The 27699-nt window shown below is 44.5% G+C and overlaps 1 protein-coding gene across 1 annotated transcript in view; it reads left to right on the plus strand.

The window, feature by feature from the left end:
• Positions 1–4310: 4310 nt before the first annotated feature.
• CHGB (chromogranin B) overlaps positions 4311–27699 on the plus strand; it is a 77205-nt gene continuing 53816 nt past the window's right edge. Inside the window, exons 1-2 of the mRNA XM_056567819.1 lie at positions 4311–4504; positions 24309–24352. Coding sequence (XP_056423794.1) covers positions 4456–4504; positions 24309–24352 — 93 coding nt within the window. The 5' untranslated portion in view covers positions 4311–4455. The remainder of the gene's footprint in view (positions 4505–24308; positions 24353–27699) is intronic.

Consider the following 27699-nt stretch of genomic DNA (forward strand, 5'->3'; position numbering starts at 1 on the left):
CATTTCTCCATTTTGGCATAAAGTTGATTGTCTCGAAGTCTCTGAAGAACCATGTGGACATGCTGGCGATGTTCTTCTAAGTTGGCAGAAAAAATCAGAATATCGTCCAGATACACAACAACACAGGAATATAAGAGATCACGAAAAATTTCATTAACAAAGTCTTGGAAGACGGCAGGGGCGTTGCACAGGCCAAAGGGCATGACCAGATACTCAAAGTGTCCATCTCTGGTGTTAAATGCAGTTTTCCATTCGTCCCCCTCCCTGATGCGGATGAGATTATATGCACCTCTTAAGTCCAGTTTGGTAAAGATGTGGGCACCTTGAAGGCGATCAAAGAGTTCAGAGATAAGAGGTAGGGGGTAGCGGTTCTTTACCGTGATTTTATTAAGTCCGCGGTAATCAATGCAAGGACGTAGGGAGCCATCTTTTTTGGACACAAAGAAAAATCCAGCTCCAGCAGGAGAGGAGGATTTGCGGATAAACCCCTTTTTTAAATTTTCCTGGATGTATTCAGACATAGCAAGAGTCTCTGGGGCGGACAGAGGGTAAATTCTGCCCCGGGGTGGAGTAGTGCCCGGGAGGAGGTCAATAGGACAGTCATAAGGCCTGTGAGGGGGTAAAGTCTCAGCTTGCTTTTTGCAAAATACGTCAGCATAGTCCATATAAGCCTTAGGAAGACCGGTTACAGGAGGAACCACAGGGTCACGGCAGGGAGTACTGGGAACCGGTTTAAGACAGTCCTTGAAACAAGAAGTACCCCAGCTCTTAATCTCTCCTGTGGACCAATCAAGGGTTGGGGAATGGCGTTGAAGCCACGGTAGTCCAAGGAGAATTTCGGAAGTGCAATTGGAGAGGACCAAAAACTCAATTTTTTCGTGATGAGGTCCGATGCACATTAGGAGGGGTTCCGTGCGGTAACGCACGGCACAGTCCAATCTTTCATTGTTAACACAATTGATGTAGAGGGGTCTGGCGAGACTGGTCACAGGGATGTTGAACCTGTTGATGAGAGAGGCCAAAATAAAATTTCCTGCAGATCCGGAATCCAAGAAGGCCTTAGTAGAGAAGGAGAAGGTAGAGGCAGATATCCGCACAGGCACAGTAAGGCGTGGAGAAGCAGAGTTGACATCAAGAACTGTGTCACCTTTGTGCGGAGTCAGCGTACGTCTTTCCAGGCGGGGAGGACGGATAGGACAATCCTTCAGGAAGTGTTCGGTACCGGCACAGTACAGGCAAAGATTCTCCATGCGGCGTCGTGTCCTCTCTTGAGGTGTCAAGCGAGACCGGTCAACTTGCATAGCCTCCACGGCGGGAGGCACAGGAACGGATTGCAGAGGACCAGAGGAGAGAGGAGCCGGGGAGAAAAAACGCCTCGTGCGAACAAAGTCCATATCCTGGCGGAGCTCCTGACGCCTTTCGGAAAAACGCATGTCAATGCGAGTGGCTAGATGAATAAGTTTATGCAGGTTAGCAGGAATTTCTCGTGCGGCCAGCACATCTTTAATGTTGCTGGATAGGCCTTTTTTAAAGGTCGCGCAGAGGGCCTCATTATTCCAGGATAATTCGGAAGCAAGAGTACGGAATTGGATGGCGTACTCGCCAACGGAAGAATTACCCTGGACCAGGTTCAGCAGGGCAGTCTCAGCAGAAGAGGCTCGGGCAGGTTCCTCAAAGACAGTTCGAATTTCCGAGAAGAAGGAGTGTACAGAGGCAGTGACGGGGTCATTGCGGTCCCAGAGCGGTGTGGCCCATGACAGAGCCTTCCCAGACAGAAGGCTGACTACGAAAGCCACCTTAGACCTTTCAGTAGGAAACTGGTCCGACATCATCTCCAAGTGCAGGGAACATTGTGAAAGAAAGCCACGGCAAAACTTAGAGTCCCCATCAAATTTATCCGGCAAAGAAAGTCGTAGGCCGGAAGCAGCCACTCGCTGCGGAGGAGGTGCAGGAGCTGGCGGAGGAGATGATTGCTGAAGCTGTGGTAGTAACTGCTGTAGCATCACGGTCAGTTGAGACAGCTGGTGGCCTTGTTGCGCTATCTGTTGCGACTGCTGGGCGACCACCGTGGTGAGGTCGGCGACAACTGGCAGTGGAACTTCAGCGGGATCCATGGCCGGATCTACTGTCACGATGCCGGCTGGCAGGAGGTGGATCCTCTGTGCCAGAGAGGGATTGGCGTGGACCGTGCTAGTGGACCGGTTCTAAGTTACTACTGGTTTTCACCAGAGCCCGCCGCAAAGCGGGATGGTCTTGCTGCGGCGGTAGTGACCAGGTCGTATCCACTAGCAACGGCTCAACCTCTCTGACTGCTGAAGATAGGCGCGGTACAAGGGAGTAGACAGAAGCAAGGTCGGACGTAGCAGAAGGTCGGGGCAGGCAGCAAGGATCGTAGTCAGGGGCAACGGCAGGAGGTCTGGAACACAGGCTAGGAACACACAAGGGAACGCTTTCACTGGCACGATGGCAACAAGATCCGGCAAGGAAGGGAAGGGGAAGTGAGGTTAAATAGGGAAGTGCACAGGTGAATGACTGATTAGACCCACTGCGCCAATCAGCGGCGCAGTGGCCCTTTAAATCGCAGAGACCCGGCGCGCGCGCGCCCTAGGGAGCGGGGCCGCGCGCGCCGGGACAGGACCGATGGAGAGCGAGTCAGGTACGGGAGCCGGGGTGCGCATCGCGAGCGGGCGCCACCCGCATCGCGAATCGCATCCCGGCTGGGGGCGGTATCGCAGCGCACCCGGTCAGTAGATCTGACCGGGGCGCTGCAGTAGCGAGGATGTTGCGAGCGCTCCGGGGAGGAGCGGGGACCCGGAGCGCTCGGCGTAACATCTATCTATCTCATACCTATCTATCTATCACATATCTATCTATCTATCTATCTATCTGATATCTATCTATCTCATACCTATCTATCTATCTCATATCTATCTATCTATCTATCTCATATCTATCTATCTATCTCATACCTATCTATCTATCTATCTATCTCATATCTATCTATCTCATACCTATATCTATCTATCTCCTACCTATCTATCTCCTATCTATCTATCTATCTATCTATCTCATATCTATCTCATATGTATCTATCTATCTCATACCTATATATCTATCTCATATCTATCTATCTATCTATCTATCTATCTATCTATCTCATACCTATCTATCTATCTCATATCCATCTATCTATCTCATACCTATCTATCTATCTCATACCTATCTATCTATCTCATATCCATCTATCTATCTCATACCTATCTCATATCTATCTATCTATCTATCTATCTATCTAATATCTATCTATCTTTGTATCTTTCAATTTATTTCATGTATATCTCTCCCATGAATATATATCTATCTTATATTTATCTTTCTACCTATTTCTTATCTATTATCTACCTTTTACCTATTTGTTTATTTATTTATGCCATGTACATCCTGCGCATAATCTATTTATCTCTCATCTATCTTTGTATATATATATATCCCATAGATAAATAAATACCTATCTTATATCCATTTTTCTACCTATTTATTTCCCATCTATCTGTCACCTATCTCATGTATACCTCTCCCATCACTATGTATCTTCTATAAGGTCACCTGAGGTCATCTTATCCTATATAAATCATTGACTTTTGACAAATCCCTTCCCCTTTTCTAATATAATCCCCCCTGTGCTCCATGGTGGGCTTCTTTCTATTACCATGGTGGGCTTCTTTCTATTACCATGGTGGGCTTCTTTCTATTACCATGGTGGGCTTCTTTCTATTACCATGGTGGGCTTCTTTCTATTACCATGGTGGGCTTCTTTCTATTACCATGGTGGGCTTCTTTCTATTACCATGGTGGGCTTCTTTCTATTACCATGGTGGGCTTCTTTCTATTACCATGGTGGGCTTCTTTCTATTACCATGGTGGGCTTCTTTCTATTACCATGGTGGGCTTCTTTCTATTACCATGGTGGGCTTCTTTCTATTACCATGGTGGGCTTCTTTCTATTACCATGGTGGGCTTCTTTCTATTACCATGGTGGGCTTCTTTCTATTACCATGGTGGGCTTCTTTCTATTACCCTGCCTGTTATGTTGCACCTTCTCAGCCTTAAGAATCTCCAGCAACAAAACACCCAGAAAATGCTCAATAATTAATCGGATTCATCACATTTCAGCGTATTAGCCTCTTTGGGGATCGCGGTGACGCAGATTCCTGGAAGGAAATAGGGGGATAGAGCTGTATATGTCGGCTCCTTAAAATCCAAGCGCCCAGCCCCGGTGCCTCCCCCGCCTGTACCGCTCCTTATATAGAGGCGAGCTCAGCAGCGGCTGCTATAGAGAGCGCAGCATCCGAGACAGCGCTGTATAGGGAGGGAGGCTGCCGCCTGACACATACTAGAACACCCGGATCTGCAACTGAAGAAGCCTGGGAAGGGGCTGGGGATTGTAGAGAGGAGATGCCGACGGTCTTGGTCCTTCTTAGCCTCCTAGTAGGCACCCTAGAAGGTAAGTGCTGCTGACGCTTTTATGGGCACCGGCACCCTAGCACCTTGGACAGCAGCACATCAGCACTCTGGACTGGTGCCTCGGTTTCAGCAGGGGTTTTCAAGCAGTGTGTTTCCAGCTGTTGCAGAACTACAACTCCCAGCATGCCCGGACAGCCTTCGGCTGTCCGGGCATGCTGGGAGTTGTAGTTTTGCAACAGCTGGAGACACACTGCTTGAAAAACACTGACTTAAAGCAATGCCTCCCCACTACATCCCCAGGATATTGCAATGCTTTTTACTGTACTAATACTTTTGAATACTAATAAATTACTAAAACTATCATTTATTCCCTTCTGATATCTCTTTATATACATAAGCATTCAATGTTCTAGACAGAAGTTAATAGGTACCAGGAGAGCTTCAGTGTTGTATAGTAATGCTGGGTCTATGGAAGTTGCACTAGGGTAGTGTTTTACAACCAGCTGTAAAACTACAACTCCCAGCATGTCCTGGGAGCAGCCCTCAACAGCTGGAGGCACGCTGGTTGGGAGACACTGCAGTAGGGGGTTTCCTATGGTGTTACACAGTGGTCAAGTCCTTAGGAAAAAATGTGCAGGAACTCACCCAATATTTTCACTCAAGGGCTGATCCTGCAGAACTCCTACTAAAGGGAATGATGTTCCTGCTGTGGAAAAAGTGCAGGAACTCAGTTCCTACGCGTTCCTGCAGGACTTGAGCCCTGGTGTTACAGCAGTCACATAGATCATGAAAAATTTAAGATACCATTTTCTGGCACTTCTGATGGGGGTTTGCTACCTAATTCAAGGGGAGAAAATACTTGACATGTATATATATATATATATATATATATATATATATACATACATATACAGGGGTCATGTCTTGGAAAAAAGTGAGGGAACTCCTCCAAGATTTCCACTCAAGGGTTGGTCCTGCAGGTCTCCTGCTAATGGGAATGTGGTTCCTGCTGGGGAAAAAGTGCAGGAACTCAGTTCCCACGAGTTCCTGCAGGACTTGAGCCCTGTATATGCATATATATATATATATATATATATATATATATATATACACACACACACACACAGGGAAGTGCAAAGACATTTTGGGGGGCAGAGAAAAGGGCACTTCTCATGCCCACATAATGATACCCAACTGCCCAGTGTCAAAAGGGCAGAGGCTCAAGCCCCCTTTCTTGTCAATGTGTGCAGGTCCTGTATTTATGTATGTGTGTATAGATATACAATAATATGTGTATATTATGTGCTTGTGTGTGTGTGTGTGTGTGTGTGTATATATATATATATATATATATATATATATATATATATATATTGTGTATTGTGAGATATTTATATATTCTGCAACAGGTTGTTATGTCTCTGTTATATTTATGACATATAAGGAAAGCAAAGGTAATGAAGTTATATGCTACACACATTTTTACATGGAAACATAGGTGAAGATATATATATATATATATATATATATATATATATATATATATATATATAGCTAATATTCATACAAACTATTGACTCTTCTTCACAGTTGCATTAAAATGTAAGCCCTCATATTTACCAAGGTAGCAATACCTAAATGGCTTAGCAAAGCGCAAAACAAGCCTGGGGCGGCCAAAGCAATAGAGGCGACCCCTAGTGGCCAGTGCTGGACCTCTTACTTATATAATATACTGTAAGTGCATTTCTGCTGTAGTTGCGAAAATTAAAAAATAATAATCATGCGTTATGACCTGGTTTTGTGCTCCAGGGGGGATCCCAAGTTACCTATCCATCTGTTATGGCATTCCCGGTGTGGTCTATCATTTTAATAAGGAGCAATGTCATCGTACTCTTGGTATTATTTAGCATTATCCTGTATATAGGAAGAATAAAAGGCATTGGGCAAATCATTCCTCCATCTGTCTTATTAGGAGAATAGTCTGTGAAGTGTATATAGGTTTTTCATTGGCATAACAATCCTTTGTATGGATTCTGAATTGGTGATGATTTTATGAAACTAGTCAACAACATGTGACACATTCATCACTTTTCTGTGTAGAAATCTTTTTTTAATCAAATATGAGAAATATGCACTAAGTATATTTAAAAGGACATTGGAAAATCCATATTCATTTCTTTATTTTATTATTATTGAATGTATTTATTGTATTAATGTATTTACTTATTTATTGATCTGTGACAGTAAACAATGGGGATTTTCTAAATGTGTTTATATTATACTATGAACATATATACAACAGTGTCCTCCGTATCCCCAGCCTGTGGCTTTCCAGATGGAGCAGAACTATAACTCTTAGCACAGAGATTTCCAAGCAGCGTGTCTCCAGCTGTTGCAGTTTTGTCTATCATTTTAATAAGGAGCAATGTCATCGTACTCTTGGTGTTATTTAGCATTATCCTGTATATAGGAAGAATAAAAGGCATGGAAAGAATCATTCCTCCATCTATGTAGATAGTTGGCATGATAATCCTTTATTCACTCATCCAGTCTGTACAAATATTGCATATCATTTATTGGAATACATCTATATATACATATATATACATATTGATTCAGTGGTGCTGCGTAACAATATGACCGCCATCTCTTCTTAGGTGTCAGTATAATGTGCTGGTCATCTCTGGGGGGTCAGGTCATCTCTTTGTCCTTAAAATATTTAGGGCACAGGCAGAACTGACTACTCTCTCATGCTGGAACCTACTTTATTTCTGCCCGCGGCTCAATGCTGAGCAGGTAATGAATGGACTTTATGACTGAGAATCTGGTGAGAAGAAACATGGCAGCTGAGGTCAGAGACTGATAAATATTTCATAAAGTAAGTGGATATTACTTAGTAGAGGAGAAGACTGCAGTATATAGCAACATATAACTAGAACTGGCTTCAGGGCTGGTGCAAGGAATTTTGCCGCCCCTTGACACACCCCACCTTACTCCTAGGGCGACACACTGTGACAAACTCCCTCCTCATGTAATCTCCTTACTTCTGGGGTGACACACTGTAACAAACCTCCTCCACATGTAATCTCCTTACTACTGGGGTGACACACTGTAACAAACCTCCTCCACATGTAATCTCCTTACTACTGGGGTGACACACTGTAACAAACCTCCTCCACATGTAATCTCCTTACTACTGGGGTGACACACTGTAACAAACCTCCTCCACATGTAATCTCCTTACTACTGGGGTGACATACTGTAACAAACCTCCTCCACATGTAATCTCCTTACTACTGGGGTGACACACTGTAACAAACCTCCTCCACATGTAATCACCTTACTACTGGGGTGACACACTGTAACAAACCTTCTCATCATGTAATCACCTTACTACTGGGGTGACACACTGTAACAAACCTCCTCCTCATGTAATCTCCTTACTACTGGGGTGACACACTGTAACAAACCTCCTCCACATGTAATCTCCTTACTACTGGGGTGACACACTGTAACAAACCTCCTCCACATGTAATCTCCTTACTACTGGGGTGACACACTGTAACAAACCTCCTCCACATGTAATCACCTTACTACTGGGGTGACACACTGTAACAAACCTTCTCATCATGTAATCACCTTACTACTGGGGTGACACACTGTAACAAACCTCCTCCTTAAGTAATCTCCTTACTACTGGGGTGAAACGCTGTAACAAACCTTCTCATCATGTAATCTCTTTACTACTGGGGTGACACACTGTAACAAACCTCCTCATCATGTAATCACCTTACTACTGGGGTGACACACTGTAACAAACCTCCTCCTTAAAGGAGTACTCCAGAATAGAAAATTGTCCTCCATACTGCCGGCAGTAAAAATAATAATGAGGTACATACCTTCCTTTGCTCCCCCAGTGCCTCCGGTAACCCACTCCGGTCTCCGCTGCGATCCTCTTCCTGGTTGTTGGTGGTCGACGAGTCATACTGCGCTCAGCCAATCACTGGCCGCAGCGAAGTCCCGGCGAGCTTTCTAGGTCCAAGGGTTTAGGCTGGGCGTTGATGAGTCAGTGAGTCAGGTCTTCTCTTTTTATATATATATATATATATATATATATATATATATATCAAATAACAAGAAAGAGAAAAAACGGAGTCACTTATAAAATGTATATCATTTTATTAATTCCGTGGAATATAAGTACATAAAAATTGTATATATATTAGTTAAAAAATATATTATTTTTCAAGGAGGAATGAGGCTAAAAGGTGGTGTCACCGGCTCTGCAATGAAGGCTGGGTATGGTGTATATATTACTGGATCCACCACAATTTGTACACAAATTTGCAAAAACAGGATGTTTTAGCAACATGTAGAAAACATGTATATGAATCTCACAGTGAGAGCGAAAAAATTATTATATATATATATAACATGCAAAATAAAGTGCAGTGTGCATGTAAACAAGCATAACATTGTGGGGATACAAATCAGTATAGCGATATACCAGAGTACAGCAGCAATCAGCAGAGCCCGGGACAGCACCACTCCAACGTACGTTTCGGTACGCAACCTTCGTCTCCCAGACGAAGGTTGCGTACCGAAACGTACGTTGGAGTGGTGCTGTCCCGGGCTCTGCTGATTGCTGCTGTACTCTGGTATATCGCTATACTGATTTGTATCCCCACAATGTTATGCTTGTTTACATGCACACTGCACTTTATTTTGCATGTTATATATATATATATAATTTTTTCGCTCTCACTGTGAGATTCATATACATGTTTTCTACATGTTGCTAAAACATCCTGTTTTTGCAAATTTGTGTACAAATTGTGGTGGATCCAGTAATATATACACCATACCCAGCCTTCATTGCAGAGCCGGTGACACCACCTTTTAGCCTCATTCCTCCTTGAAAAATAATATATTTTTTAACTAATATATATACAATTTTTATGTACTTATATTCCACGGAATTAATAAAATGATATACATTTTATAAGTGACTCCGTTTTTTCTCTTTCTTGTTATTTGCTATTTCTGTTTGGAGTTCACATACCTATCGCCAACACCAGTACCTGGATTAATCGATAGTGCTTGGTCACTTACATACTGCTTAGTCATAATAATAATAATTTTTTACTTCCAGGTTTTAGTTGTCCGTTTGGGTATTTTTATATATATATATATATATATAGATAGATAGATAGATAGATAGATAGATAGATATAATACAAAGATGCATTCGGTGAGTCAGACAGTGGTGGTAGGGGAATAATGCTTATTGTTCAGACTAAATTTATTGATGATCTTAGATTGCGGAATCTCTCCAGTTGGCTGTTTGCCAGAGCCATGGCACCTGCATATACAGAGAACAGAGCAAGTCAATGGGAGCCGAGCTGCAGTAACCCAGCAAAGCCATTACATGGTGTACGGAGCTGTATACCTCAGGCTGGGTTTTCTGTATATGTGGTTCTGGCAAACAGCTGATCTTCAGGGTGCTGGGTTCTGGCATCCCACCGATCTCATATTCATCTATCGTAAGGATGTCATTTTTAAAATTAACCTTAAAAAACCTTTTAGACTGTGTTCACACATGACGGCACAGTACCGCCACAATTTTACCGCTATTTTATGAAATTGCTGTAAAAATAGCACAATTTTACAGTGATTTGTATAATCACACAATCATGATTTACAGTGGATATTAAAAAAAATCTACACGTCCTTGTTTTTGTGATGTTAAACAATGAGACAAAGATAAATTGTGTCAGAATTTTAATGTGACCTATAACGTGATCGATTCAATTGCAAAAAAAAAAATATGAAATCTTTGAGGGGGAAAGAAACCCTCTTATATCTGGGGATGTGGCTGTGTTCAGAATTATCCAATCACATTTAAACTTATGTTAAATAGAAGTCATTACACAACGGCCATCATTGAACCAATTAAAGGGGTACTCAGGTGGAAAACTTTTTTTTGGCAAATGAACTGAGGCCAGAAAATTAAACAGATTTGTAAATTACTTCTATTAAAAATTCTTTACCCTTCCAGTACTTTTTAGCAGCTGTATGCTACAGAGGAAAGTCTTTTATTTTTGAATTTCTTTTTGTCTTGTCCACAGTGCTCTCTGCTGACACCTCTGTCCGTGTCAGGAACTGTCCAGAGCAGCATAGGTTTGCTATGGGGATTTTCTCCTGCTCCTGACAAGACAAAAAAGAAATTCAAAAAGAAAAGAATTTTCTCTGTAGCATACAGCTGCTAAAAAGTACTTGAAGGGTAAAGATTTTTTAATAGAAGTCATTTACAAATCTGTTTAACTTTGTGGCACCAGTTGATTTAAAAAATAAATGTTTTCCACGAGAGTACCCCTTTAAGGATCGGGCCATTTTTCATTTTTGCCCTTTCGTTAGTTCCTTCTAAAAATTATTACACTTTCAATTTTGCACCTCCAGACCAATATGAGGGCTTATTTTTTGTGACACCAATTGTTCATTGTAACGACATCAATCATTTCACCACAGAATCTATGGTAAAACCATAAAAAAAAAATATTTGTTGGGCAAAATTGGAAAAAAAAAGCCCTTTTGTAACTTTTGGGGGCTTCCAATTCTATGCAGTGCCCTTTTCAATAAAAATTACACCTTATCTTTATTCTGTAGGTCCATACAAAGATACCTAATTTATATAGGGTTTAATTTTATTGTACTACCTTAAAAAAATTATAATTACATGCACCAAAATTTGTATGTTGAAAATTGTCATCTTCTGACCCCTATAACTTTTTTACTTTTTCCATATACGGTATGAGAGCAAATTTTTTTTATTTTTTTACGTAAATGCCATTGACCGTGCGGTTTAATTAATGTCGTATTTTTATAGTTCGGACATTTACGCACGCTGCAATACCACATATGTTTATTTTATTATGTTTATATATTTTTTAAATATGGGTGACTTTTAATATGGAAGGGGTTAATGGGTGTTTTTTTTTTACTTTTTATTCAACTTTTTTATTTTTACACTTTTAAACCCTTTAGGGGACTTTTAAGAGGAATCAGTAGATTCCTCATACAGATCAATGTAGTTCCACAGGATTTTCCTGAAATTTGCCTAGTTGTATCTCAGAGCAAAAGTCATGATCCCCAGAGGGCTTCCGAAGCATCAGTGGGATCTCATTGTTGAAAGATATCAGGAGAAGGGTACAAAATAATAGCATCGTATAGACCATGGAACACAGTGAAGACAGTCAGGGAGACTTCCAAGAGGATTACTGTAACCTTAAAGGAGTAGTCCAGTAGTGAACAAGTGGTGAACAACTTATCCCCTATCCTAAGGATAGGGGATAAGTTGCAGATCGCGGGGGGTCCGACCGCTGGGGCCCCCCGCGATCTCCTGTACGGGGCCCCGACAGCCCACGCGAAGGGGGCGTGTCGACCCCCACACGAAGCGGCGGCCGACACGCCCCCTCAATACAACGCTATGGCAGAGCCGGAGTGCTGCCTTCGGCAATCTCCGGCTCTGCCATAGCGATGTATTGAGGGGGCGTGTTAGCCGCCGCTTCGTGCGGGGGTCGACACCCGCTATCTGGCCGGAGAGCCTGGCCCCCGTACAGAGAGATCACGGGGGGCCCCAGCGGTCGGACCCCCTGGCATCTCAAACTTATTGTTACGCCGATCGGTCCGGGTCCCTGCTCCTCCCCGGAGCGCTCGCGGCGTTCCTCTCTCTGCAGCGCCCCGGTCAGACCCGCTGACCGGGAGCGCTGCACTGACACTGCCGGCGGGGATGCGATTCGCATAGCGGGACTCTGCTCCTTAGGGCGCGCGTGCGCCAGCTCTCTAAGATTTAAAGGGCCAGTGCACCAATGATTGGTGCCTGGCCCAATCAGTCTAATTAGCCTCCATCTGTTCCCTGCTCATATAACCTCACTTCCCCTTCACTGCTTTGCCGGATCTTGTTGCCATTGTGCCTTGAGAAAGCGTTTACTGTGTTTGCCATTACTGTGTTCCTGACCTCTTGCTATCTCCATTGACTACGAACCTTGCCGCCCGCCCTGACCTTCTGCTATGTCTGACCTTGCCTCTGTCTAGTCCTTCTGTCCCACGCCTTCTCAGCAGTCAGCGAGGTTGAGCAGTTGCCGGTGGATACGACCTGGTTGCTACCGCCGCAGCAAGACCATCCCGCTTTGCGGCGGGCTCTGGTGAATACCAGTAGCAACCTAGAACCGGTCCACCGACACGGGAGGAGCAGGGACCCGGAGCGATCGGCATAACAGTACCCCCCCCCCCCTTAGGTCGCCCCCTCTTTTTGTCCGGTTGTCGCTCCACATGGGACGAGGACATTGGAAGCGATTGTAGAGTCTCCTTCTGGAGGACAGAGAAGTCCTGGGTATACTCATCAACAGCAGGCAGTTCAGAAGGAATGGGGAGGGGGGCAGAGGGTGAAGCTTGGCACGGGGCAGAGTGTTACCAGGACGGGGGCTATGAGGAGGCACGGCATAGACCTGATAGGCATTGGGGGACCAGGTATAGGAGGAGACACTGAGGTTTGACTGACGGGACTGGGAGCAGACGTGAGGCATTTTTTGTGGCAAGAAGCACCCCAGCTCTTGATCTCCCCGGTGGTCCAGTCAAGGGTAGGAGAGTGGCGTTGGAGCCATGGCAGACCGAGGAGGACTTCAGTGGTGCAGTTGGGCAAAACAAAAAGTTCAATTTTTTCGTGATGCAATCCACTGCTCATGAGCAGGGGTTCTGTGCGGTAATGCACAGTGCAGTCCAATTTTACTCCGTTGACCGAGGAAATGTAGAGCGGCTTGGCGAGACGGGTCACAGGGATGTTGAACTTATTAACAAAGGAGGCCAAAATAAAATTTCCCGCAGAACCAGAGTCCAAGAAGGCCACAGCTGAGAAGGAGGAGTTGGCAGAAGGAGAAATCCGTACGGGCACAGTGAGACATGGAGAAGCAGAATTCAAACCAAGAGACGCCACTCCCACGTGAGCTGGGTGCGTGCGTGCATGCGTTTCCCAGACGTGGAGGACGAATAGGGCAATCCACCAAGAAATGTTCGGTACTAGCTCAGTACAGACATAAATTTTTATCTCTGCGGTGAGTCCTCTCTTCATGGGTCAGGCGAGACCGATCCACTTGCATAGCCTCCTCGGCGGGAGGCACAGGGGTAGATTGCAAAGGATACTGTGAGAGAGGTGCCCAGAGATCAAGGTCTTTTTCCTGGCAGAGCTCCTGGTGTCTTTCAGAAAAATGCGGGTGGCCAAATGGATAAGTTCATTCAGGTTGGCAGAAATTTCTCGTGTGGCCAGCACATCTTTGATGTTACTGGATAGGCCTTTTTTAAGGGTCGCCCAGAGGGCCTCGTTGTTCCAAGATAATTCAGAGGCGAGGGTACGAAATTGGATGGCGTATTCGCCTACAGAAGAATTTCCCTGGACCAGGTTCAGCAAGGCAGTTTCGGCAGAAGAAGCTCGGGCTGGTTCCTCGAAGACACTACGAACCTCAGCGAAGAAGGACTGTACAGTGGCAGTGACAGGATCATTGCGGTCCCAGAGCGGTGTGGCCCATGACAGGGCTTTGCCAGACAGGAGACTAACCACGAAAGCCACCTTCGACCGTTCTGTAGGAAATTGGTCCGACAACATCTCCAAATGTAGGGAACATTGAGACAGCAAACCACGGCAGAGTCTTGAGTCCCCATTATATTTGTCCGGCAGGGACAAGCGGAGGTTAGGAGTGGCCACTCGCTGCGGAGGAGGTGCAGGAGTCGGCAGGGGAGATGGTTGCTGCTGTTGCTGCTGTAGCTGTGACTGAAGTTGCTGTAGCATGGCGGTCAACTGCGACAGCTGGTGACCCTGTTGTGCGATCAGTCAGGATTGCTGGGCGACCACCGTGGATATGTCAGCGAGACTTGGCAGCGGCACCTCAGCGGGATCCATGGCCGGATCTACTGTTACGATTCGGCAGGCTGGATGTGGATCCTCTGTGTCAGGGATACGTTTTTCACCACTGGACTACCCCTTTAAATCGGCTCTGTCATTAAAATTGTTTTTTTGTAAATAAGAATTGTAATTTACTCCCTGTTAAAAAGTGTATTTTTTATGTCACTTTCATGGCCTTAAAAATCTGGCCACTATGGGTCTCCTTTCTGGTCCAGACTACATTCTGTCTGCTCAAAAGCACATACCTTGGTCTCCTGTTGGACTGGTAGGAGACCAAACTCAGGAAGTGCGGTCTGGCTATAGGCAGTGAATAGCTCTCACTCTCCCTGTTTCATACAGAGGCACATAGTGAGTGCTATTCACTGCCTATGGCCAGACTGCACTTCCTGAGTTTGGTCTCCTGCCATTCCAGCAGGAGACCAATGTCTGTGCTTTCGAGCAGACTGAATGCGGTCTGGACCAGAAGAAGTGGCCCTAGTGGCCAGATTTATAAGGGATTTACAGGGAGTAAATTACAAATCTTATTTATTTTACCTGCTGTATCATATTAAAAAAAATCATTTTAACGGCAGTGCCCATTTGAGGGAACTGCAGGAATTTCTGGCAATTACTAGCTGTATGCTACATGTGGCAACAGTATCTTGTATTTTTCATATGAATGGGCTATAGGGTAGAAGGTCAAGACTGAAGCCTTTTCTCGCAAAGTAAAATATCCAAGCCTGGTTGAAGTTTGCAAAAACAAACAGTCCCTTAAAAGCATATGGGAAAATGTGTTATGGTCTGATGAAACCAAGGGTGAACTTTTCGGCCATAATTAGAAAAGGTATGTTTAGTTTAAGAATAATCCATCATGCTCTTGGGCTGCTTTTCTTCAGCTGAAACTGTCCCTTAGTTCTGGTGGAGAAAATTTATGAACAGTTTCAAAAACCAGGCAATTTTGTCACAAAACCTTCAGGCGACCAATAGAAAGCTGAAGATGAAGAGGAAGTTCACCTTTCAGCAAAACAACCCAAAGCATGGTTTCACGAGAAGGAGATTAATGTTTTGGAATGGCCTAGCTGGAGCCCAGACCTCAAAGGGGTACTCCACTGGTCAGCTTTTGGAACATTTAGTTCCAAACGCTGTGTGCGCGCTGCGGGGGTCGGCAATACCCCCTCGTAACGTCAGGCCATGCCCCTCAATGCAAGTCTATGTGAGGGGGCGTGACATCACAGGGGGCGTGGCCGACCCATGCGGCCGACACAGCGTTTGGAACTAAATGTTCCGAACACTGGCCAGTGGAGTACCCCTTTAGTTCAATAGAACATCTGTAGAGTGATCTGAAGAGGGCTGTGCAGAGGAGATGCCCCTGCAATCTGACAGATTTGCAAAGAAGAGTTGGCAAATATTGCCACGTCTCAAGATGTGCCATGTTTATAGATTCTTACCAAAAAATCTAAATGTATAAAGTGTTAGTTGAAAGGTGTGCACACTTATGCAACCAAGTTATAGTGTTATTTTTCATACAAAAAAGAAGAATGAGAGGAGGCACTCACGATTTCAAGGTGCAGTAGTTTTGTTTTATTCACGGTGCATGCTTGGAGCGATACAGCAGCCGCAGGACGCCAAGGTGGAAGCACAGGTGCAGTGCCAATTGTTTCACGCCACTTCTGGGCATTTCATCAGACTACCTTCCCTCCCCCCGTCACACAGGTAAATACTCTTCCTGGAGTGACGTGTGGTGTGGAGGGTGTGTCTACTAGTGAGATTAAAACATTACATTAAAATCCACACATACAGACAATGCAACAAGACACATTATTTAAAGGGGTTGTGCGCTACCCTGCCTTTCGGAGCTCCGCACGCAGCGTCCGGAAGTTCATTACTCCGAACGCTGTGTGCCGGCTTCCATGTTCGTGGCCGCCGGGCGGCCACGAACACGGAAGCCCGCACACAGCGTTCGGAGTAATGAACTTCCGGACGCTGCGTGCGGAGCTCCGAAAGGCAGGGTAGCGCACAACCCCTTTAAATGGAGTAACAAAAGGACTTTTGTTCCATAGATAGACACTAAGATCCAAGCGGTCATTCAGACCTAAATTCCCTTGTGCGTTTGTTTCAAGGATAATTCTGGCTTCTCACTGTAAAAGTGTTTTACGTCTGTCTGTTCCCTCTCTGGCAAATACAGGTGCAATTGTCACTGCACCTGTGCTTCCACCTTGGCGTCCTGCGGATGCTGTATCGCTCCAAGCATGCACCGTGAATAAAAGAAAACGACTGCACCTTGAAATCGGGAGTGCCTCCTCTCATTCTTCTTTTTTGTATGAACTTTGCATTTTCCGCTCGGGAGGGTTGAGCACCTTCCTTGAGAGGTTGCAGTTAGTGGACTGCTTGGCTATTACTCTGAGTGTTTGGCAACTTGCTCAAGTTTGCCAGAGCCTATGAAAGACTTTCTGTAGCTTACAGACCATAGACGTCAGGTCTCTCTCTCTATTCTATTCCATAGTGTTATTATTATTTTCTATTTTTACCTCTCAAAAATGTCAGTTTGTTTTGCAATTGAATTGTTAACATTATGGGTCCCATTAAATGTGGAAAAAGTCCTCACGTGATTTATCTTTGTCTCATTCTTTAACATCACAAAAACCTAACATTTTTAAAATGATTTGTAGAGTCTTTATATCCACTGTAAATTGCTGTAAAATTGTGCTATTTTTACTGAAATTTCAGAATATAGCGGTAAAATTGAGGCGGTACCACTAATTTGACCCCAACTGTAAACCCAGCCTTATTTGGGAGTATATGAGAAAGATCATTACCTTTAATTGCTATTTTATCTGAGAATTATTTAATATACCTGTCAAACCCCTTTAAAATCCATTGTCACTGGGACTGTTTTATTCTCTTTTTTAATCGGATATAAAGGGAACATGATGTGTCTGGCAGCGTCTTATCCTTTGCCTTTGTTAGAAGGGGAGTTCAGGCTAACATATTAAGCGGCAGCAGTGTGATATCAGAGGTCAGCAGGAATTGCTGGAAACTATGCGGCTTTTTCTGACCGGTCTGCTTTAGTAATTATTTGTTTTACTCATGAAATAACAACTCTGGAGCATAATTTCTTATACCTGTTCCTGTTTCCTCTGTTATTTATCTTAGAAATGTGTGAATAAATAGACAATTGGGTGTTAACTCCAGCCAAAATTAACTTATCCCCTATCCACAGAATAGGGGTAAGTAGCTGATCGCGAGGGGTCCGACCGCTGGAAACCCCTGCGCTGGAAACCCCTGTAATTTTCCGAATGGGAAGCGGCTCTCAGTGAGGAGCGCATGTGGTACGCTACACGTGATCCATTCATTTCTATGGGAGAGCTGAAGACCCGAGTACAGCTCCAATAGAAATGAATAGAGCACGTTCCCTCTACTGGTAGATGACATGCATTCCTCATTGCGATTGGGTCGCGTTCTGGAGATCACTGGGAGTCCCAGCTGTTGGATAGGGAATAGGTTCATTTTGGCTGGAGTACTCGTTTAACAGTTGGGTGGAGGGGATGTCTCTAGCATTGTCAACTCTAATTAGATCATCTCAGACAGTGTTCGGACATCCAGTTAAATATTGAGTTATACACTTTTTAGTACGAATAATAGAGGAATAGCACAGCATAGAGCTATGAGAAAATATCGAACTCCGGTGCATGACATTTTATCCCCTATCCACAGGATTGGGGAAAAGTGTTTGATCCAAGGGGTCCAAGAGCTCCGGCTCTCCTATAGAGATACGTGGAAGGGGCATGTTAACCACAGCTTTGTGCGGTGGTTGACAGTCTCCTTGCATGGTGCAGAGATGCACAAGGATAGCTGGGGTGTCGGGCAGGAGATTGCAGGTGGTCCCAGCAGTCAGACTTCCCATGATCAGACACTGTGAATAATCACCAAATAATGTACAGTGAACAGGATTCAATCAATGTGTATTCCTAGGAAGCCTACGAGACTGACCAGTATGGAACTTCAGGTGCCATAAAATACGGGATGGAGTATCTTATGAAATATCAGTATTGTAAGCCACAGAGCCTCCAGGAGATGAAACCACATGACAAACCAAAACACATAGGGGGAGATTTATCAAAAACTATCCAGAGGAAAAGTTGCTGAGTTGCCCATAGCAACCAATCAGATTGCTTCTTTCATTTATTCAGAGGCCTTTTCAAAAATGAAAGAAGCGATCTGATTGGTTGCTCTGGACAGGTTTTGATAAATCTCCCCACATGACTTTTGCATTGACTAGAAAGATGATTTTGCTGGGTTCAGTGATGAGGCTATCTTTTCCTTCAGTGGGAAGGTCAATGGCCACAATGTTTAGAATTTGGAGCTCAGAAAAACCATGTCCCCTTATTGAGCATGAGGGAGTAACCTACAGTTATTGTGTTCTGTGTAATGAGCAAATAGTCTATGGTTCCTTCTTTTTTTGCCAAGGATTCTGTCACTCGCCCCTCCTACCTGGACATGTTATAGGAATGGCTTATACCACAGATAGACTACATTTGGCAGATCTTCCTCTATCAGCAGGATAGGCAACTCAACATCCTCATTTGGATTTTCACTGATACCTAAACAAAACTGTACCAGATCCTTGGATCAGCTGTGCCGGAAACAATGATTTACCAGTGTTGTGTTGCTCTTGGCCTCTTCAGTTGCCAGATCTCACACCCTACGACTTCTTTCTCTAAGGCTACATCAAGAAGTGTATTTGTCCCCCCAGACACAAGATCTTAGACAACGCATCACTGACACAGTGCAGTTAGGGTTGCCACCCAGCCGGTATTTCCATCTTCCTGCCGGTAGTTTTGTAGGTAAAATACCGTCCAGGCCAGAATCAGATTAGCCCAGGGACTGACAGTCGGGCACTGCCCAAGGGCCGGGGATGGAGATAGGGCCCACTACCAGCATGTTCTTTTTTAACACTTACTAGACATGGCTGCTGCAAGACATCAGGACATCCATAACTGGTGACCAGAGGAGAAGCTTCTCTGGCTCTTCCACCTGTGCTATGAGCTCCAATCTTGTCTGGGGTCAGCTCCATTCTTGTCTGCGGTCAGCTCATTTGCATAATTTATTTACTGCACTTGCTGGTCCCCGACTGCTCCAGCACACAGGCTTCTCAGTGTGTGACTTCTCCGCTGTGCTGTGATCCTCCTCCTCCTCTGTATTACAACTATCCCCCTAACCCCTCTGTAATACACTTATCCCCCTCCCCCCTCTGTATTACACACATCCTCCTAAACTTGGACCCAATATATGCAGATATCGGCAGCTGCTTCTGGCTGAGCCTGGTACCGCAGGGACCTGTGTGCAGAGGATGCATCAGCTCCTCCCCTGCAGGATGAGGAAGTCCTGTCACACTGTAGCAGGTCTGCAGCCCCATGGGTGAGTGTACAAACATTGGAAAGGGTGGTCATGTGTTCTTGTGTCCTGCTGTAACCCCCATATCTGTAGTCCCTCATATGAGTCCATCTGTAACCCCCCCCCCTATATCTGCCCAGCCATACTCGCCCATATGTGTCCCAATGATCCACTATTGCTCAGGGGCCCCTTCAGTTGTCAGTCCACCCCTGGATTAGCCCTGGCCCTGCCTGCAGCAGCTGCCGTCTCAGCTCACTGTTCTCAGTGGGCACTGCCCGAGCTGCTGAACAGGCAACACCATGGACACTTTAAATCAGTGAGCTGTGGCGGTGGCTGCCGGGACTTACAAGTGACACCCCTGACTTTGCGGCAGGAAACCATGGAGTGCCACCCGCCCGCCCAGACCCAGGGAGGGGGGGGGGGGGGGAGGAATCATATGGCTCATAATGCATATGGCTGGGGGATCGGGAGGATGGAAATCAATTGAAATGGCCCTGCCTCTGATTCCCCCTGTGCCATTCCAATCCTCCCCCTCTGATCCCCCTGTGCCATTCCAATCTCCCCTCTGATCCCTCCTGGGCCATTTCAATCTCCCCTCTGATCCCTCCTGGGCCATTTCAATCTCCCCTCTGATCCCCCCTGTGCCATTTCAAACCTTCCCTTCTGATCCCCTCTGGGCCATTCCAATCTCCCCTCTGATCCCCCCTGGGCCATTCCAATCTCCCCTCTGATCCCCCCTGTGCCATTTCAAACCTTCCCCTCTGATCCCCCCTGGGCCATTCCAATCTCCCCTCTGATCCCCCCTGTGCCATTTCAAACCTTCCCCTCTGATCCCCCCTGGGCCATTCCAATCTCCCCTCTGATCCCCCCTGGGCCATTTTAAACCTTCCCCTCTGATACCCCCTTTGCCATTCCAATCCTTCCTCTCTGATCCCCCCCTGTGCCATTCCAATCTCCCCTCTGACCCCCCCCCCCCCCGTGCCATTTCAAACCTTCCCCTCTGATCCCCTCTGTGCCATTTGAAACCCTCCCCCTACCCCTCTCATCTCCACTTCTGGTGATGTCACGCATATATAATTAGTTATGCAAATTAGCTTGGCCGGTATTTTTTTTTTTGCAAGAAGGGTGGCAACCCTAAGTGGAGTCCATATCTGAGAACTGCCTAGACATCTGCCGTGTCACCAATGGACTTAAATAGATTGGTCCATTTTTCCATGCTATGTCCTCTCTATATGTGGTTGTGAACTGCTCACTTTCCTTCACCATAGCTGGAGGCAGCAGATAGTTTTAATGCCATGTCTATTAGTTGGGTATGCTGGTTAAAAACAGAAGTCATTTTTTTTATCAAAGTGTTCAATGTCAGATCAAAACACTCAAAGCTTATGCAGAGGATTAGTTGACCAATTGCCCATAGTAACCAATCAGATCACTTCTTTTATTTTTGAAAAGGCTTTTGAAAAATAAAACACGTGATCTGATCTGGTTGCTATAAACAACTGGTCAACTTTTCCTCTGCACAAGTTTTGATGAATCTCCCCTAGTCTGATTGATTTTGTACAGCAGTGGATGGAAGCTGTATGACTGTATGACACAGGGCTCTGCCTTAGGCCAGGATAGTGTTTCCCAACCAGTGTGCCTCCAGCTGTTGCAAAACTACAACTCCCAGCATGCCCAGACAGCCAACGGCTGTCCGGGCATGCTGGGAGTTGTAGTTTTGCAACAGCTGGAGGCCCCCTGTTTGGAGAACACTGGGCTAGGGGTACATGGTGACCTGTCACGTAATGGCAAGTCTCATCCAAGTAACGCAAACAAAATAATTTGAGCAACTTGTCTGCAACTTTATTACAGTTGCGATTTCTTCTAACAAAATGGCCAAATCAGAGAAGTCGTAAGTCACAGTCGCATGCAGATTGCATTGAGGTCAATGGTGGTAAAGTCATGTGACCTGATGTTGAGTTGAGTTATGTATTTTTATATTTATTTATTTATTTATATTTTTTATTTTATTTTTTCCAAAAAAAGGTGTCCATTATGTGGTGGCCCAGTACTGGAGATGTTACCAGGCAGCCTCCTTCAGTGTCCCCAGGGCCCCTTGCACCTGTTTCCCCCCTATACATATGTTCTGCAGTGTATTGCATTATAAAATGTGTTGTATCTTGAGTTATGAGTTATGTCATGTGATTGTTACCCAGGAGGTACCAGTCACCAGGTGATCCAAAGAGTGACCTATGGCCTGTCATCTGTCAAGTCAGCGTGGCCTGCATTCAATTGTCCAGTCCTACTGCAAGTCCTAGCAAACCCTTAAGGTGTCTGCGTCACTGGTCATCTCTGTGGGCCCTGGCTGAACTGTATAGACTTTACCAACTGTCTACCCTCAGTAAAGCTATCGTTGTCCGTAACTTGGCGTCGGAGTCTTTATTGCCCCCGTGCTAGCCCAAGATCAAGCGGTATACCTTTGGGTGATTTTAGGATAAACCATGCCCTGGCGTCACGAATACAAGGGGTTAATGCCATCTGCCCCTAGGGTAACAAAATCTGCCCTCATCACACCCCATTACCACAATTAAATATTCAATGGGGTACAGAGAATATGGAGATGATATCAGGTTTATTTGAAAGCAGCAATGATCCCAGCTGCTGCCTTATATAACAAAATGTTGGTCAGATTTCAGGATTGGGCATTGATATTACCAGCGCACTCATTAGAATTACATGGATAGTCATTGCACCGTGTACAGATGCCGCTTGATGTACGGTGAATAATTACTGGCAGGATAGTAAAAGCACAGCGGGAGAGGGGAAACATTTTCTAATGACATTTTTTTAATTATAATTTTTCATTTCCACATGTTGCATTGTTAATAGAAGCTATATAGAGTGTTTCCTGATCTCGAGGACCTGGCATTACATATGAATAAATATGTCCTGAGGTGGCGCTGCAGGGGAAACAGACTCCTGATAAAGAGCGTGAGGGTCCCTGACAGGACACCCTGGAGTCAGTTGTCCATTAAAGGACCCTTCTATTAATAAGGCATTGAGGGAGATTTATCAAAACCTGTCCAGAGGATAAGTTGACCAGTTGTCCATAGTAACCAATCAGATCACTTCTTTCATTTTTCAGAGGCCTTGTTAAAAATGAAAGAAGAAATCCAATTGGTTGCTATGGGCAACTGGGCAACTTTTCCTCTGGACAGGTTTTGATAAATCTCCCCTATTGTCTATAGCAGATGATCGCTTTCATGCAATCTTTCACCTACTACAGAAGAATCTCCCAATAGCGGACACCCACGGGGAATAAAAAAGTGTCCACTATTGAGAGATGTCCCCTATTGGGAAAAAGGCTCCAAATTCTTCCTAAATGACGGAATACTGTACTGTACTCACTCCAGAGTGTAATTACCTATAAAACATGATAAAAAGCAATATTATAGTAGAATCTCCCAGTGACGCTTAATCACCCCTTATCCCTCCCCTGTATAATTTCACCCCCCTTTATACCCTGTGCCACCTTATTCCCCCGTGCCTTGTGCCAAATTATCCCCCCTTACCCCCTGTGCCATTTCATTCCCCCTTCATTACCCTCTGTGTAAATTCATCACCCCCCTCTTTATCAAGTGGCACAGGGGGATAAAGGGGGAATAAAATGGCACAGGAGGTGGTAAAGAGGGGGTGATGAATTTGCACAAAGGGGAATAAAGGGGGAATTAAATAGCACGGGGGGGGGGGTCAAGAGGAAATGATGCGGCACAGGGGGTAATAAGGAAGGGGGTGGTTTGGCACAGGGGAATAAAGTGGCACGGGGGGGAATCAGGGAAGGAGGAGGAGGAATGATGTGGCTGGCGGACGTACAGAAACAGGAGACCACTGTTTAAACATCGGTCTACTACTTCTATCAGGGTACAGCAGGGGCCTCGGCCCCTTATTGGGGTATTATCGGCTGTACCCCCTGAAGGCGGCCCAGTATACAAGGTAGGGCCGGCACATAAGCCTGGTTGTCCTCTATTGGGAGTGTTTTGTTCCCTATTGTCCCCTATTGGGAGTCTTTTGTGCCCTAATGGGAGTGTTTTGTTCCTTATTGTCCCCTATTGGGAGTGTTCTATCCCCTATTGGGAGTGTTTTGTCCCCTATTGGGTGTGTCCGCGTCCGCTATTGGGAATATGTCCTATTTAAAGGGTGCAAATACATTAAGTCTTATGGGACTCTGCCAGGGAATTAAAAACTGTTCGCTATTGGGAGGTGTCCCTATTGGGAGGTGTCCCCCATTGGGAGGTGTCCCCTATTGGGAGGTGTCCCCCATTGGGAGGTGTCCAGGAGATTTCACTGTATAACTATTTTGCTGGAATTAATCTATTTAGATCTAATACATTTTCTTAAACTTGTAGAACAAACAAAACTGATATCTAGTCATATTCTTATTGATATTGCTTCTGGTTGATATTTGCCCTGGGGTTTTGAAGAAGATATAGATGTCATAGTAATTATATTAATATATTATTTTCTTTTTATCCCAATACAGTTCATGCTGCCCCTCTGGATAAAGGAATGCATCCAGAAGAAATGGTATGTTTCTACAAATATTTCTGTGTACCGGTTTCACCCCAATTGTCCCACTAAATATATTGTATAATTTAGTGCATAGATACAATATCAGATTCAAACTAATGCTTCTTTATTCTCCCAATATATTCCTTACCTTTCCATGTGACTCAGTATATGCCAACATGTTAATTGCAAGATTTGTGGCTTAGAGAAAAAACATGCTATTGCAATGCTCTGTTGGGAGATGTATATGATACACGTGTCTATCTGTGGCCACCCAGTGTTTGTGATGTGTATTGCAGTCTGTTGAGGTTTTTGCTTGAATGTTGCAACATTGCATTTAATTTGCATCATGAGAAATTGAAATGTATTCCTAAATTCATGGAAAAGTGAAGGTGGACACATTGTAGATTAAAATCCTAAATATACTACCCAGAGAATAATATACATTTCTGTATTCAGTGATTAAAAGGAGTATTCCACTGGAAAATGTTTATTTTTTATTTTTTTTTAATCAACTGGTGCCAGAAAGTTAAACAGATTCGTAAATGTCTTCCATTTAAAAATCGTAATCCTTCTAGTACTTATCAGCTGTTCTTTTCTTTTTGAGTTCCCTTTCTGTCTGACCACAGTGCTCTCTGCTGACACTCTTTTTATTAGAAAAATACAAAACTTATCAAATACAAAACACAAAGCAAGCTTAACCAGCTATAACATAAATAAGAAATACTCTAGAACCAAAAACAAAACCTCATAAACAAAACCCTGCCTAACCGGCCAGCCCAGCTTTACTGAGATACTAAAATACTAAGATATTAAAGTATGCCCAAAATATCTAATCAAACACTCAAACACTTACCGAAAATGAACATAAGAAAAATAAATAAATAAAATAGCACAACTTGGCTTGTCAAAATATAAACATAAAAGTTATCATTACCCGACTATAACTCAAAACCATCCATACTTGGGAACATGCAACAAGAAAACTAAACAGAAACGTAGCAAGCACACCTCAAAAAAAAAAAAATATATATATAAAATAAAATTATTATATTTTTTTACTTTTTTTTTTATATTTTTTCTTTTTTTTACATTTTTTATATTTTTTTAATCTTTATACATATACATATATATACATATACATACACACACATATATATATATATATATATATATATATATATATATATATATATACAAATACATACAAACAAAAACTATAATAGTAATAATAATAATAATAATCATCAAAATAATCATATCACACATACATTCACTTACAAAACGTCCAAATTAACTGGATCCTCTATCCGGGACTAATGAAAATACCAAAGAAAACATAAAACAGACCAAATAACTGAAATAAACTAAATAAACCACATATCAACACAGCAACCATAACGCTGAAACAATATGAAACAATATAGATATAACACAATATAGGTACAAAATTACTAAATATACTATATAAATAAAATATAATATAAACAAAATATATGCACTACAGAAAACCCCTACAAAATCAATAGAAAACCCTAGGAAAAACCCTACACTAAAACTGTACCCTCACCCACACCACCCCTCCTGTACATGGGTCAGAGTCCATACCGTTCTTACAGTTCACAAAGTCCAGTCCTTAACTGACCCATGTCAGGTCCCCCAAAGATGAACACCACCACCCACAAGCACACCCTCCCCACCTAGCACTCCTCCCAACCAACTTATACACAAACTTATACACACTGAACCACAAACCACTTTAGGCCCAAGTTTGGTCGCCTGTAAGCCCTTCATACCATATCAGCTTAAAAACAAAACAAAAAACTAGCGTGCACATGCATCAGCCCACCACCAGGGAGAAGGATGGCAGACTTGATACATTGAAAACAATTTTACACTCTTTCCCTAACTCCCCCTTCAATTCTCCCTAATCCTATCCCTTCATTCAAACTAACCCTGTTCTCATCCTATCTCTGTCCCTCTGACACTGTCCCTAACCAAAATAAAGGTACTCTACCTAAAAGGTCTAGTACCTAAGGCACATCAAAGGAAAACCCTCTCCATAGGAGAGAAGCCCTACTGGTACCAAGACTGCCATGCTCCAAAGACCTGATCTTCCCAAGGTCACCGGTGATGTTCCTACAGACCTCCACCTCGGAGAGGATTTTCTGTTGGGTCGACACTAAACACCGTGCATTCCACGTGTAGTACCTAACCACTAAACTGACTAAGAATAAAGTGCCCCGATCTCGGCCACCCAGGTTCCTGAATGCCCCATAAGCCCACTCCTGATAGGTAAGGCCGGCAAGTTGACTCCAGCCGATGGAAGCGCCCACCCTGTTGTAAACTCCTATATTAAAGGGACAATGAAGTAGGAAATGGTCCATGCTTTCCAGCGTGTCCCCACACTCTTCTCTGGGACATCCCCGGTCATCAGAGTTCCTACACTTCAAATTGTCCCTCACATATAGCTTCCCCTGAAAGCAGCGCCAGGCCAAGTCCCAAAACTTCTGGGGGATCCTTTTCATGTTTAAAAGGTACAACCCCACCCTCAGATCCCGACCTGGGCAGTCCCTGAGCGCCAGAGGCTTCTGGAAGTGGGTCAACAGAACCCGTTTGTCAAGGAACTGCCTTGACTGGGTCCTGATCTCCCACACTCCCAGACCCCACCGACGTATCACCTTCAGAGTCGGGGTAGCGTAAGCCGGAAGATATCCATGGGGCGTACGGAGGTCCTTCACTTGCCCTCCTGTCTCCCATTCCTGGAAGAAAGGCCGAAACCATTCCCTACAGGAGAGTACCCACGGAGAAGCCCTCTCTGACCAGAGGTTTGAGATGTTAGCTTTCAAGAAGGTGTTGGTTAAGAACACCACAGGGTTTACCATAGATAAACCCCCTAGTCTCCTCGTGCGGTACGTAACCTCCCTCTTGACTAGGTTCATCCTGTTCCCCCATAACAGTTGGAAAAACAGGCTGTAGACCCTAGTGTAGTAAGCCTCTGGCAGGATACATACGCTGCCCAGATAGATAAACAAGGGGAGCAGGTACGATTTGATCAGGTGTACCCTTTCCCTGAGGGTCATAGACCAACCCTTCCACTGGTCCACCTTCTGAGTGGCATCCTGGAGCTTACCATCCCAGTTTTTGGTGGGATAATCATCCTGGCCGAATATGATGCCCAACACTTTTGCTGACTCTTGGGGCCCTGGAAGGGTGTCCGGGAGATCAAACGTGGGATCTCCCCCTCCCAGCCAGAGACTCTCACACTTATCCCGGTTGATCTTAGACCCGGATGCCTCCGAGTAGCGGTCCACTTCCGACATCACCACATCGACCTCCTCTCGCGAGGACACGAAAATGGTGAC

The sequence above is a fragment of the Hyla sarda genome, chromosome 3 (assembly GCF_029499605.1).
Source record: "Hyla sarda isolate aHylSar1 chromosome 3, aHylSar1.hap1, whole genome shotgun sequence".
Taxonomy (NCBI): domain Eukaryota; kingdom Metazoa; phylum Chordata; class Amphibia; order Anura; family Hylidae; genus Hyla; species Hyla sarda.